Source organism: Onychostruthus taczanowskii, unplaced genomic scaffold (genome assembly GCF_017590055.1).
Source record: "Onychostruthus taczanowskii isolate IOZ18803 unplaced genomic scaffold, ASM1759005v1 scaffold58, whole genome shotgun sequence".
Lineage (NCBI taxonomy): Eukaryota > Metazoa > Chordata > Aves > Passeriformes > Passeridae > Onychostruthus > Onychostruthus taczanowskii.
Window position 1 is genome coordinate 9,036,664 of NW_024503457.1, and position 15,934 is coordinate 9,052,597.

Consider the following 15,934-nt stretch of genomic DNA (forward strand, 5'->3'; position numbering starts at 1 on the left):
TTTGGATGTACATTATGGGCAACCTACTTTTAAGTAAATGTATTTAAAATGTAGGAAAAACAGTGATCTGAATAAATTCTCTAGTTGCTAAAATTCTTTGCTATTTTTTGTATAAGGGATTAGAGTTCATGAAGAAAACAGACCATTTTGCTAAACCTCTATCAACCTTATATTACTTCAAGTGACTCCCATGGCTTTAAGGATATTTATATCTACTGTATATCTAGTAGATGCAAACATTTCATCTATAGCTCAAGAAAACTTCCAATAGCAAAATTGTTAACGATATCATTCTTCCATTCCCTTACCACGCTATTCCTCCCTTAATATTTACATCAAGCCTTACAAGGGTATAAATCTGTTTACACTGCAGTACAGCACATTCATGATACACCTTCACTTTCTAAATGCCTCCTTTTCATGTCTTCTTGTTCTTAGTTCATGTGATTAGAAGAGTAACTGTAGGCAGTGCAGTCTAGATTCAAAGGGAGGTATATTAAGACAGGTTTAAGATTGAGTAAAAATCTGGAGCATACAGCCTTTCCGACATGACACTATCCTGTCCTTAAAGCATGTCCCTTACATTACTTGGAGTAACATAACATCTCTACAACTGCAAGAAGGCCTCAATATTTGAACACTGCCAAGCAATTGCTTTCAAGCCCAGCTTAAGCCTTCAAAGAATATCCTGCCAAGTATGAGAGTTCTCAAACAAGAAACATGAAAACTTTACAAAAATCCCCTAATCAAAACACTTCAAAGGAAATGCAAAATGAGATTATCAATATGAAACTGAAAGAACTTCAGAATCCTGCCCTACCAAAGAGAAAATTTTGTCTGAGATTGGGACCTTGCTCAAATTGAGTGAAGCAAGAAGAACCTCCATTCACTACAGAAGAATATGTTGATCGAGGATTAAAATATTACTGTAACCAGAAGTATATTTTCATACATTACCTATCATTTCTATGAAACACGGGTAGGATGTCAACTTCATCTAAAATATCTCCACATTTAAAAAATTTTTTGATAAGCAGTTCCAGCTTATGTTGTGGTAGTATCCTAAAAAACTCAATACACAAGTGCTCCATTATCAAAAGGTACCTCTATCAAAAAATTTAGCTAAAGAACTTAAACTTCACTTTTGATACTGTCAGAGCTGAATTACCAAAGATAAAGGCAATGTACTGAGATCTGTGAAGATCCACATTCTCTCACAAAGTAGGTGCAAGAACTAAATAGAAACTGCTCTGTAAAAGTATTCTTCAGCCTTCACCCCAGGTGGCCAATATCTGAAAGATCTCCAATATGAAGACCTGTTTTAAACAGAGGAAGTCATATAGATAATGACGGCTCTGCCAAAATAGCCTCTGAGCAACAAACTCCCAAAGCTACAGAGAACAACAGCAATCATTACTGTTTGCAGGTTAGAACACCTCAGTTATTCCCATTTAACAACAGGGGAGAGTAACAGTTTAAAAGAGAATACAAGGAACAGAATGCTGGTAAAAAAAGTCAGGTAGTTGAGGAGCTGCCTTTGGGTGTAAGGTTTTCTTCAAAGCCCTGAATCTTTGATACTGAAAACGTTGCAGAATTTGTTCCAGAAAAATATTGGTGTTGCTTCAGAAACACAAGAAAGAGGCTTAGACATTAAATACCCAAATGAGTATTCCAGACTTAGTCCAAGTAGTCCCCTGGCACAGTGATATGGGAGAACCTGCCTCAGCTCTATCCCATTCCCAGAGGCTTAATGTATACAAAGAATATTTAGGAACTCTTCAAGTGAGCTAAAGATTTGCATATCCTAACATACAGCATGCATTCTTTTGATAAATGTGAGATTACCTGGACTACCTTCAAAGTGGTAAAATATGGTTTGCTTTACATTAAAACAGCATTAAAAAAACTTCCAACTGTTATAAACCAGAAATAGAAGGCCATTGTAATCTCATCTCCAGGTGGAATACAGTGTGTCTACAGCACATATTTATCAGCTTAATATGGTTTTGATTTTCTGAGATCCTTAGACAAAGTAACTTTTATTAACTATTACTCCTGCTTAAGTTGGCATGTTTTTGAAACAACTGATTAAACCCACACACTCGTAGCACACCAAAAATGTCACGGGAAGAATGTCTTGACTTACAAGTGAAAATAAATATTAGATCTTTCTTTAGCCTAGGTATGATACAGGTTGATAGCTCAGCATAAACATGAACTTGGAACAAGTTTGCTCTACTAAATGCTACATGCTACCTATTAAAAAACACCCTTCGGATACAGTACTTATTCAGAAACTAAACATGCATTTTATGCCTGTTTAAAATCCTTACATAACAAAGCCAGAAAAGCCAGAATTTGAATGTGAAAACCCTGTCTGATTTAAAAGGCAAAAACTCAAAAGCTTAAATCTGCATTATTTGACTTCCAAGGTGCTTGGCACCTGCAGCTTGTTCCCACCATAAGGCTGAGTTACTCAGCATTTCTCAGAGTTGGTTCACAGACTTTAAACTAAACTTTGGGGCTCCATATCAAAACTTTTTTGAAAACTGCTTTTGGCAACTTAAGTTTTAATAAATCACAAGAGGATTGCTGCCTGAGACTATAACCTAAATGACAAGAGATGAATTCACGATATACAGCTACCAAAAAAGCCACCCAATCCAAAGAAGGAACACATAATGAATCAAGATCTAACACACAGGTGACTTATTTTAATTGACAGAAGGCAGCAATCCCCCTGGTGCAGTTTCCATGTATTGTACAGAGCCATTCCCAAGTAAGAGATTTGTGCTACTTTTAACACTGTATTAGATCAATACTATTTCTTCAGTGCTTTTAGCTTTGACAAGAACAGCTTATGTAAAAAGCCAAAATATAATGAAGAATGACTTGAAGTATTTATGGTACTGTCTTGAAACTATCTGTAGCAAGGGGGGAAAAATCATCTTTGGAAGTCCACAAAACAAAAAAGCATGCATAGCTTTCTTCAGAGCATAAGCATACAAACTCTAGACAATCTTTAAAAGATACCTCAGAGAACATCACATTTATTGATAGTAGAAAAAGGTGCACAGAATACATTCCCAATATCGAAGTCTGGAATTACTATGAACTGAAAACTTTTACAGTTTTTAAAGAAAATAACTTAAATCAAAAGGTAAGTTTACAATAGCTCTAACAAAAAGCACACTGCTCTACAAGTTTGAATTCATACTGCATTCACCAAAATAATTTATTAACTATAACCTAATTTTCTTGTAGCAGAGATGCAGTAGAGTAGGGCTTACCATGAGATATTTTGCTATTCAGTTTAGAAACTCAATATTCTCTTACCTAGGACTGGTTACTGACATCAGGAAATAAAACAACAAAATCACACAACACCAAAAGCTAAAACAAATTCTGAAGGAAAAAACGGGGCAGAGTGACTTACTCTGTCTTTAATCAGAAGTATAGCCACAATTTTGTTAGACTGAGTACAAATAAGTTCTGTAAAATTTTCATATAGCTTTGTTATTTAGTGACATTTACATTGGTTTTTTTTGTATAGAGGTGATTTCTGAAAGCTACTCTGTGCAAACAACACACAGTCAATCACACACAGAGGCTCCATGAACACCTACTCCAGAACCACTTTTGACTGTTGGGAAGAAAAAGAATTGAAGCTACCTATACACAGTAACCAGCTCATGGTAAGACAAGTTAAGACTGAAGTAGTTCTCACAACTAACAGGTACATTAGTGAAATTAACTTCCTTCCTTCTCCCTTTTGTTTAATGGAAGCAGCAACCAGTTGTAAGGTAGAGAGAACATGGAGCTAAGCTCCTGGAGGCTATTTTTTCTCCTTAAGGCTGTATTTTCACAACTCAACATTACTGTTCTAATAACTGCAGATCCACAGTCAGTTTTTTTGCCACCAAAGCCATAGTAAAACTGATGTGCTAGAGTACATGCTCCCTGACACAGGTTATATTCAAGCAGAGGGGTAATCTCACCTCAGAACATTACATTCTAGACTTAAAACTGTCCACTCTGCAGAGCAGCTGCACAAGTACCTAAATCATCAAAACCACAGCAGCTGGCAGGTCACTACATGATGCTTGCTACTACATGATACGGAGTACAGCAGCCCTCTGTAGGTCAATTACACCAACAATCTATTAATGCAATCTACATATACAACCTTCTCTATCAGCTTTAAATTTTCTGGGGTTTTGTTTGTTATTTGTTGTTTGGTTTTCGCAGTGGATGGAGGTTTTTTGGGGCTTTTTTGCTTGGTTTCTTTTTTGTTTTGTTTTAATTTGCACAACTAAACAGATCAAAAAACTTTTCAACTTACTGTTCATGGAAGTCCAGCATTGGTGGCTCAAACCGGAGAGGTCGGCAATTTCCCCGATACAGGGATACACTGCAAGAAAAATTGAAATGCTGTAAAAGATAGTATTAAATGACATATTTTTGCCTCCCTTTCCATCTCAAATAGCTCCTTATTAGCAAAATTCATTAATACTAATATAGCAACTAATTCAAAGGAAGAAGCAAACAAAAAAAAACTTGTCCAGTCAAAATACCGCAATTTTACAACATGATTATGCAGCGCCTCCAAGAAAGATTATGTAAAAGTACATATCTTGAAAATGGACATAATTGAAGTGTAAACCTCTCCTTTATATAATGATGGCTGAGTGAAACAACACATTAAAAAGGTTTACATCATCCTTCATAGCAATGTCCAAACATTGCAATGAAAGATGTTCTGGATATTGTCCAGTGTGTAACAGTAATTTACATACACATCCTGAGTTTCTCCAGCTACTTCTATACTAGTACATAAACAACCGTGGATACGTTTGAAGGTACTGAGGCCACATGTGAGAAAACACCCAATACTGTTCAAAACTTGCAGTATCCAGAAGAAATTGACTCTGCTTTGGAAGCATTCCTTAGCTTTGCTTATACTAAGGTCCCCCTGGAAACTCTAGGAGAATTCTAGTAGCTGAAGGCCAAAACTTAAACAGCACTTAAACAATCCAGCAGTGAAGTCAACAAAGCACCCAGAAGCATTCTCTGCTACTGCTTATTTTATCAGTACAGTTATATAGAGCACAACAGTTAACCCACAACAAAAAATATAAGTAAAATACACAAAGCAGCTTCATTGACCTAAATATTTTTTATTATTCAGAATGATGCGATTGTCATCACAGTTAAGCATCTCTTTAGCTGTAACACTTTAATTGAGCTGAGTAAAAATCCTATTCATAAACAAAACAGGGAGACAACAACATAAAAAAATTAGTGAAGACTAAAGAATAATAATAAGATCAATGGCTCCTGAATGGCAAGACCAACAGCTGGCTTTTTTTTCTTCAAATGCTTTTTTTTCCTGTTATTAAAACAGCCTTAATGGTTTAGATCCTTGTTTTCTGCCTTTATATCAATCCTAGATATCCAAAGACAGAGCTGCAGTCATTTATCCTGGGTAAGGAAAGATACTTCACAGACCCAGTTCTATCCAGAGCTAGGCAGCCCTGCCTCAGCATGGAGGAGCAGCCAGGAAATGGGACATGCACTTGTGGCTTGTCTTATGAAAGCTGAGGCCTTGAGCAAAGATCAATCCAATTTCAACCAGTGCAATTCCAGGAAAACTAATTATTGATCAAATTCAGATGTCTTTCCATGCTTCAGAACCACCTCAACAAGGAAGCTATTTACAGAAGTAAAAGTTTAAGAACAGGCTAGGAAATCTTAATTGTATCCTTTAATCAAAATAAAATCAAAAGCATTTTAAATAAAATTACATTGTCTCAATGACTCACTAGAACTCAGAGACTGAATCTTCACACTCCAAGTATAATACACAGCATGCTAATCAATTTCCAGCGCTCTATGTTTGGATGTCAAAGCATCTTCAATGCTACAGAGTCTAGTCACTAAAAACAGCTTTGTCCACATAAAAGTAATAAAACACTATCAGGAGAGGAGTGGGTTTAGTACATGCAGTCAGCCTTAGTATATACGTAAATGTGTGTGTGTGTGTGCACATATGCCATTTGTGTGCAGATCACAGTACAACAGAAGTGAAAATACAAGAAGACACCAAAAGGAAAAACAAAAAAAAATTAAATTCTTGGTACTACTAAGTGTGGCTGTGAGACATTACAGTTGTCAAATAGAGTGCTTGGGTACACCTTCTCAGGCTAAAGTCAAACCTCAAACTGAGGAATAAATGCTCAACAAAATGAGGTTTACAGAGATGCCAGATATAGGAGAATACAACTGGAAAACTATACTAGCAGTTAGGTTTCATAAGGATAAAACAAGTCACTAGTACATCTTCAGAGTTTACAGTCTAATTTAAAAAACCATTTAGAGTGCATTTCTAAATGAAAAAGAGTGCATTTCTAAATGTACCTCTATTGTCGAAGTAACATTGAACAGAAACCACTCATCTTTGCGTGAACTTAAAAATAATTCTGTATTTCTTCCAAAATTAAAAACTTTGAACAGTTAGTCAGCACCTCTTTTGTGTTGATAATTATTGGCAGAATGACATATCAATTCCTTTTATGGAAAAATACTAAAAATATTTACAATATTTACAAATGTGATAATTATTATCTTTATTTCAAATGCATTGAAAACACTCTCAATGGTAACTTGGCCTAACTTGAACAATCATGACATACTCAATTCTCCACATACACATGAAGGTTAGGCAACATTTTCTCAGGACACAGAGCTGTATTATCCTGGAAAGCCAGTTGGACAACACAGGTTTTTAAAATTTGTTGCATTTGGTTGAAGTTTGGTTAAGGCAACAATATCATAATGAATCCCAACTATTATAATAAAAGTAAGAGCTGTAATAAGATTCAAATGAGAGCAAGCAATATAGGGATTCACAAACTTGGCCTTCTGAAGGGCCCAACATGAGTCAACTTGCAGCAGACAAGGAAATGATGATAATGTCTGCTCTGCTGGGCACTTGCTCACCGAAGGATGGATACACCCATGGGTAGGGCAACTTTACAGCATAATGACATTAAGTTAATTACTATTGTATGCATGTAGAAATATGGCTCCCAGTCTTATATCACAATTTAAGCATTTTTCCTTCCCTACCCCTCCAAGTTTTCTAACTTCTAAAGACTTCTTTTTAAGAAGAACAACATGAAAAAGAAAATATGCATCTGGAAAAAAGGACAGCAGATACCTGTCAGCAGACTAAGAACAGGCCAGGAGTCATATGGACCCATAATTTATATGTTCTCAACATCTTTTTCCTTCTGCAAAATTTTGATTTTAAAAATGAGACTTGAGAGTTAACTACACATAGTCCCCAGCAGGACTGTTATCCTCCTTGTTCCATCCACGCTGTATCTGAGTGGACATTTCCCTCAACTACTAACTAAGATACTGCTGTGCTACCCAGATGCAATTCACTGAAATGCACCTTCATGTCTCAGTAGTCATATATGCTGCCATAAACATCATCAAAATGGCAATGCCTGCAAAGGCTGTAGCTGACATGGGTGTCCATCTGTGCTAAGCCACAATATTTTTCTGTCTTAAGGACATTCTTCAGCACTTCCATAATGCTTTCCTGTTTATCACAGCATTAGGCACTCAATTTTAGATAATCAATGCACATCTTTGCATTTGGAGATGAAGAAAAGGTTTGTCACATACAATATTTAAAGATTTCTGCAAAGTTGGGCAGCAACTGTGGCTGTATCCTCACTTTACCTTTCTAGCTGTTCTGGGATTTCTGTAGGAGTTGTGTGCTCTGTGGAATCTTATCTGTAACATCTTTAATTTCTACTGCAGAAAATTAAAATCTAAGCATACTCCACATGTATTTTTTCCCACATTACTTCAGCAGTTGTTTAAAGGGTTTTATTTCCTCTCTTGTGCCATAAATTGTAAAGAAATAAAGACACCAGAATTAAGCTGCGAAACAACTTAATTCTCACTATTTTATTTAGCAACAAGAACTCTTAGAAAGCTGCTACTTTATTTCCATTACCACAAAATCAAATAAAAGCGTATCTAAAAATAACTATGTGAACCTTTAAAATGACAAATTTGTAAATACTTCACAGTGGGTATTTTTTGTGCCATAATCCTCAAAAGAGCTACTGTAGACTTTTTGAGCTAAAAATGTTCTGTAAGTAACCTGAGTGCATCCACCGCTTGTTAATGTTTAAAAATAAAGCTGAGCTGCTTATATCAGAAAAGATATTTTAATTTTTAAAACTAGATTTTTTTTTTTTATAAATATGGGTACTAATCACAGGTTCAGTGAGAAAGTGAACTCCCACAAAACAATTGACCACTTCAGTATCTGGCAGAAGCTGCTGCTAAAAATGCAGATGAATAAAAAGACTAGCAAGAATGGTGTTTTTTTATAGTAGCTGGCTCAGATATGTCAATATTAACCTTATATCAGGAAAACACACTCATAACAGGCAAAGTTCAAAGCCAGCAATTCCCAAGGGGGAGTGTCTGGGGAAAGAACAGGGAGAAGCTTGAATAGATGCACTGTAACCTGACCAAGGGCAGGAACAAAACAAATTAAATTGCTAGTTCATCTCCCTCCTTCCACTTAGTACTAAAAAGTAGATAGAAGAACTGAATAAATGTCTAAACAGGGAAAAAATATTGGCAAGCTATACCAAGAAGAAGAAATAATCTCTAATAAGGACAAGGAAAGATGAGTCATCTGGAGAAGTTAAGTATTGTTTTTAGCAATGCTACGGGAAAAAAAAAACCTAGAAAAAGACTTAAAGGAAAGATTCATGCAAAACCAGTAACAGCAGTGAGAGAGAAAAACGAAAGAAAATTTGGTGTTAGCTATGTAACATGCTATCAGAGACCTCGTAATGCAGACCTTCATCACATTGTGACTGAATTTCAAATAGGCTAGCACTCTTCAGTGGACCAGACTATTTATTTTCAGATAGCTAAACCAGCGTTTTAACAGAACACACTCTAGAACACTGAAGTTTCCAGTACAGAAAGCAATCTTCTTAGCTGAGAAATTAAAATTAAAAAAATCCTGTAAGCAATCTAGTCCATGGCCTCAATCTCAAGAACCACCAAATTCAGTTGTTTTCTGGGAACAATATTGCATCTAATCTATGGATGCCAACATAGGCACTTTCTTTCTGCCATTGAGATTTCATTATTTAAACAAGATACTGTTCTATTTAAACAATCTCTACAAGGTCTGGCTACATCCAAGACACAGAAATACATTAATCATTGTTATCTTTTGTTCAACTGTCATTCCTGTAAATTCATGTTCTCATACTTGCAGTCTGACTGACATACTGCAGCACATAACTACAGCTGTTTGCGTTCCTGTCCACAGCTGGAGATTTCATAGGTTTTTCACAACTTGCAAAAAGAAGGATCTTAAGCCCACAATTAAGCAACTATACACACAATAAAATAGGAACTCATTTGAAATGGAAAATTCTTTTACTAGATTTCTTGAAAAGGAACAGAAAACAGGTTGTGGAAAAAAACATAAATGTATTTACTGAAAATGCACTATGACAGTTCGCAGAATGCTACTATGCAAGAAACAAGCTGGATTATTACTGTTCAATGCATTCATTAGACAAACAAGAATATCTGATGATTCTTCAGAGAAAACTTAGGGATCAGGGAGAAAAGAGGCCACTTATTTTCCTTCTCAGATACCATATGTGGCAAACTCTTCAGTAACAGGTTATGTCTTCAGGACAGGAGAGGACAACACAGGGTCATGGGTTGTCTAGTCTGGAGAAAAGGAGGCTCAGAGGTGATTGGACCTCACTGCTCTCTACAACCTCACTGCTCTCTACAACCTGAAAAGAGGTTGTAGCCATGTAGGGCTCATACTCCTCCCAGGCAACCAGAGACAGAACAAGAGGAAATGGCCTCAAGCTGTGCCAGGGAGATTCAGGTTGGATATTCTGAAAAAAATCATCATGTGGTTAAGTACAGTAACAGCCTCCCTAGGGAAGAGGTGACATCACCTCACAAAATGAGTAGATGTACAGCTCTGTGATATGGCTTAGTGGGCATGGTGGCACATCGCTGAAGGTAGGAGGTGGTGATCTTGGAGGTCTTTTCCAACCTTAATGATTTTATGATGGCACAAAGGAATGCAGGGAAGAATCTATCAAAAATAACATCAAGTTCTTCTTCGAAGAGTACATCAAGAATTTTTGAAGTAGGCAAACTTTCTCCTCAATAAAAGAAACTACAGAAAAAATATTTTTAAAAAAATCTACAAGACTTTCAGTTTAATTACACAGAATTACTCTGTGGTATACATTACAAAGTGAATCAAAGAATTCTTCAGTTTTTTTATTCCACTTTTTATTCCAGATTATGTGAAGCTTCTTCCTCAAGGGCCATAAAGATGATCAGAAGGACAAAGCCCCTCTCCTACAAAGACAGGCTGGGAGAGTTGGGGCTGCCCAGCCTGAAGAAGAGAAGGCTCTGAGGTGACCTTAGAGCACCTTCCAGTACCCAAAACAGTATCCATAAGAGAGGTGGAGAGGGACTTTTCACAAGGTCATTTAGTGCTAGGACAAGAAGGAAAGGGCTTTAAACTGAAAGAGGGAAGGTTTAGATGAGATATTAGGAAGGACTTCTTTACTGACAGGGTAGTGAGGGACAGGAACCCAGCCCATGGCAGAGGGATGGAACTAGCTTAATCTTTAAGGTCCCTTCCAACCCAAACCATTCTATGATTTAGCTGTTCAATATTAAAAACTATCTCACATTTTAGTTTCATTTCCTCTGAATGAGAAAAATAATTGGAAAAAAAATCACATGGTTTGTATGTGATCTTTTTCACACTAAACCGTTATTATTCCTATGAAAAGTATCACAAATCTTACAATTAAAGTCTATGTTAAACTTTTAGAAAGATGCTTACCTTTTCTGTTGATATGAACTGAGGCCTAAAGTTGTCTCAGTCTGTAAAAGAAAAAAAAAAATTAAATTTAAGAGACCAACAGCATTATACCACCAGTGAGGAAAAAACCCCAACCTACCAACCTGGCAACTGCAACAAGTTGAAAGCATAAAGGAGTTTTCTGAGCTGGAGCAGAAAATGTAAATTGGCTTTTTCCAATTAAAGAAATTAAGTTTGGCCTTGGACATGAATTGTGGTAGTAATGCCCACAACCTAGAAAACATGCAGCAACTTAACAACCTAAAAACTGAGAGAAGAAAAAAGTTCAGGAACTTATAACACTGTATGAAGCAAAAGAAAAACCTAGCATAGATAGATGTAAGAAACTAACTACAAGGAAAAGCATATAAAACATGAAATAGTCCACCAATTATCTCATTGATGTAATTTAACACCTAGAAAACAAAGGTTATAATTCCCTTTTGACTAGGAAACATCATCTCCTTCTCTGCTAATGATCTTCTAGCCTCTATTATTCATACCCTTCCTTCCACTCTGCTGGACATTTCAGTTAATTACCTGAAAACAAGGAGGTTAGGTTGTCTAGGGACTTCCAATTAGTTTACTCTTGCCTAAGAAATACCAACTGGTTTGGAAGTCTGAGTATGCAGTGTCCTTCTGATACAGCTAATGTTAAAACATACCAGACTTGCAAAACTTCAGTCTTCCCACAGGATTTGGAGATCAAACTGAGGATTTTAGTCATCCTCTTAAAGACATTTCATGGCCAACCAGAATATTTATCCCCTGAGAGTGGGGAAAAAAACTCACAGGTCTGATGAAGTCCATAGTGCACCTTGACCAGTTCACCTCTAGTACAACAAAGTCACTTATTTGCAAGGGGAATGCAAACTTGTATCTCATTTCAGAACTAAAAATCAAGTCCCTTTTGCTGGACACTTTCCTGATTTCTATTCCAGCTAAAAATTACACTTTCTTTCTTTTTTTTTCTAAGCTAAAAGTATTTTTCAAAATAGTTTCTTAAAAATTATCTTTACTTGAAATATAGATTCTTTTATTAGAGAAATATGATTTTGCTATTTCTTGGAAATTTTATAATTACTTCTATTAAATCACTGAGTCTACAAGCATTAATGTTTGATTCATGTCAAGGATCAATTTTGGATTGTAAATCTAAGTAGAGTTCCAGATTTAAATGAAGTTATTTGGTTTACTCACCCTCCAATTTGCCCTCCAATCAAACTAAAGAAAGCTATAAGTGTATTATTTACCATTGTAAGACAAAGCGAATCTGTTTGTAACTTGAGGATTTACTTGCAATTTTGAAAGGTAACACAGAGCATCATAAGATTTTTTTGTTGCTGTTTGTGTTTGGACAACGCTCTCAAGCACATGGTGTGAATCTTGGGGCTGTCCTGTGCAGGGCCAAGAATTTGACTTGTTGATCCTTGTGGTCCCTTCCAATTCAGAACATTCTGAGATTATAATTCCATGATTTCTTTATTTTGCTTTACCTATTGAAGTGTCTTTATCTTATCCCATGAGTTTTCTCCCATTTACTCCTCAGATTCCCTTCCCCCATCCCATCCCATGGGGGAAACAGAGCAAGAAGCTGTGTGAGGATGAGCTTCTAGCTGGAGCTAAACCACAACAACTGGGCTTACTCTGTGAAATTAGCAGATATACAAAACTGTATATTAAACCTTGTAATCCTTACCAATGTTCTTTAAAGCACATTAATCACAAAAAATTAAATAAAACATTTCTTTCAACAATGAAGGGCTTTTTTCTTTCAAAACATAACTAAAGCACATAATTAAATTACCAGCAGTTACCTGACAGATGATGGAGCTAACAAGTTTAGATCCTGTGACAGGGCAACTAAAATAGCCATTACCAGCACTGTCCCATCCTTCACAACTAGCTTTGGCTCTTACAAGGCAGCATGTTCTATTAAGTATTAAATAATTTCATGCAGAAAGTTGTTAGTTATATGTACTCTTAAGCATCATAATTTACTGTCAATACTACTAATATTAGACTCAGTCTAAGATTCCACCTAGGCCAACTTTTAGAAAGAAGGCAGTGGAGATCAAATTTAACTCCAGAAAAAATGCAGAAACAAATGGAAATACTCATAACTGACAAAAGTGCAACTACTACATTGCCATGGCTGCAGTTAACTGCTGGGAGTGGAATTATCTGACTGCACACCCAAGGTTTTCCCGTATGTTCTGAAATTACTGATTTGCTATGAAAATATTAAGTCGAATATCTGTAGATCAGGTTTAAAATCATAAATCACTCTGCTAAGACTGGTATTTATTTCTGAGATATATTTAAGAGCAAAAGTCCATCAAAGATTCATGCCTACAAGGAAAAGCCTGGTTTTTGCTTTCAGATGTCCATTAAACACAAGCAGTATTATAAATTCATTTTAATTACACTTCCTGTTTTTTGAGCAGGAGCTGCTTGCTTTTACTCTGTTCGATTGTTTTTGTGCATATTTTGTTGTGTGGATTTTGTTGGAGTTTTTAAAGTATGTTTTTTGGATCAGCCTCAATCAAGAGCAAAGAAATAGCATTCCAACTTCAACAACTATAGCATCATGGAACTAAACCAAAAATAAATCTCATGTGGCAGTTTCTATAATTACCACTCTTTTTTATTACACGTCAATCTTTCAAGTCATGCAGTAAATAAAAACATACAACTGTGTTCAGTTACAAGTCCCAAATACTTTTAAAAAAAAAAAATTTATCTCCAGGTATAATTGTGGACCTATTGTGCTCCAGTCTGGCCTGCTATTTTTCCTGTGTGACTGCACAAAACTGTCAGCAATTAAAGCCATGTACTAATCAATCCACTATTGTATAGGTTTTGCTTAATACTGTTGGTTTATCAGGTAAAGAGAAATAAAACTATGCTCTTTAAAAAATACAGCTTCATCTTTTCTTCCATAAAGGGTACATTGTAAAAGAGCAGAATTAGAAAAATATTATTTATATGTAACATTTATTAAATCTTATCTGTACTGAAGAAGCATTACAAATAACAAAATAGTGCAAGGTACAGATCAAGAAGTACAATGCATGTGTACACTATTAGTATTTCAAGACCTATATTAAGATAAGTTACAGGAAAATGAAAACCCTTCAATTGGATTAATTTCCCAATCCAAATCCCTAACAACAAAACCTAAGGTCAGCACAAAAGGAACAGTAGAAGTATACAACTGAGTGGGGAAAAAGTGAGAAAGGGAAAAATCACCCCTTTTACCAGTACTGTGCATTTATGATCCTTCCACCCAAAAGGCTGTGTTCAAGACTTGAAGACAGGTGATTCTTTTTTTTTTTTTAATTTAAAGACAGCAGATAATATTTAGGCTGTTGCTCTTAACCATATCATGCCTGAATTTAATCTCTTATATAACCCTAGTAGGATTAAACTATAAATCAGGGATTTCAGTATAAAGATCTTGAGAAAACTTGCACAGAGTGAGCTAGAAAATTTGAAGACAGTCAGCCAACACCATGGATTCAAGACTTAGGAATAGTTTCTCTCCACAGGGTTATATTCTTAAAACAGATTTCACAGAGAATCTGTACACTTTAAAGACTCTGTAATTGTGGAAGACATCAGACAATAATCTTGCATACATGGAGAATCAAAATCCATACCTTACAGCCTAAAGGCCGTCTCCAAAGAAATACCCATGGTTGTTAACCTCAGCCAGAACATAAAAACAAAAAATCCAGCTAAACAAACAAACAGTCACAACCACCAAGTTAATTTTAATGTCTCATCAAGTTGTTATAATAGCTATTCTTCACTTCTTGGTAAGAGGTCATATTACCTAGCACTACATTCAGTCATCTAAACATAGGCATCTGCTGCCACTTGAGATAAATGTCCTAGGGCAGCCTGCCTGGTCCCAGACTGACATCCAGAAGGACAGAGTTTCTCCTACACCCTGTGCCACATCTGCCAGGTCCATAGATGCCCAGGACAGTCCAAGACATCTCAAATAGCACTGGTTACCTATGTTTAAGCAACTAAACTAGAGCTCAGAAGTCTTCAACAAGGACATTTGGGGCAATGCAAGGAGGCAGACCCTCTTGGGGTTCAAGACCTGGGATTTCCAGCACCAAATATATTTCTTTAATGTTAACAAAATTTTCAACAACCAAAGTTTTCTATATTCCTACACAAGAGAGTAGCCACATCAATTTAAAAAACTGCTGCAGTCTGAAAGACTCAGAACATTTTACATCTCGCTATTTCACAGCTGGTTGCTTCTTGTAGAAGAGGCATGTGCTGCGTGCAACTAAACATTAAGAGATAGCTACGAAAGTGATACATAAATAGCAGCTTAAATCTTTATTGTTCTTAAATCTCCATGAGCTCTATGCTAATAATTAGTATAATTAAAATAAACTTAATTAATGAGATGTATCTTGCTTAAGGTAATGATAAAACAAATGCTGTAATCTGAAAGGTAGCTAAAAGTCGACTGAAGTGATTCTTGCCCTGGTCTTTCATGACCCAAACTCACATAAAGAAACAACAACTTCATCAGTTGACTGTAGCTGATGCAACACATGCTGCTGACACTGGCTTTGCAACAGTCACTCCTGGGCACCAATTATTTTTAATCTAAAGCCTGGGGGTGGCAACTCTTCCAGTACAAGAAGCAGAAGAACTTCAGCTGTTCACAAGCCATGGCAATGAACTAGGATGGCTCTTACCCCTTTATAAAATCACACTCATGGGAAAGAAAGCTCCAGAGGCCATCTAGTCAGCTGTTGCTCAGCAGAGGTCTCATTAGTGCAGGTGAGATTTGGGCCATCATGTTTTGGGTATCTCAAAAGATAGAAATTCTACAACTTCTTTTAATAACCTGGTCCAGTGTTTGAACATCCTGAAGTTTAAAAGTCTTGTTTTCTTTTTTTTCTTGCATAAGAATCTCTGTCCAAAAGCTTCTCATCCTTC

General features: G+C 36.2%; 1 protein-coding gene across 2 annotated transcripts in view; it reads right to left on the bottom strand.

Moving 5' to 3' along the window:
- TMEM131 (transmembrane protein 131) overlaps positions 1-15,934 on the bottom strand; it is a 92,300-nt gene that overhangs the window by 51,614 nt on the left and 24,752 nt on the right. For both annotated transcript variants that reach the window (XM_041418091.1, XM_041418090.1), the window contains exons 3-4: positions 10,943-10,983; positions 4,343-4,411 (exon numbers count right to left, since the gene is read on the bottom strand). In XM_041418091.1, coding sequence (XP_041274025.1) covers positions 4,343-4,411; positions 10,943-10,983 — 110 coding nt within the window. The remainder of the gene's footprint in view (positions 1-4,342; positions 4,412-10,942; positions 10,984-15,934) is intronic.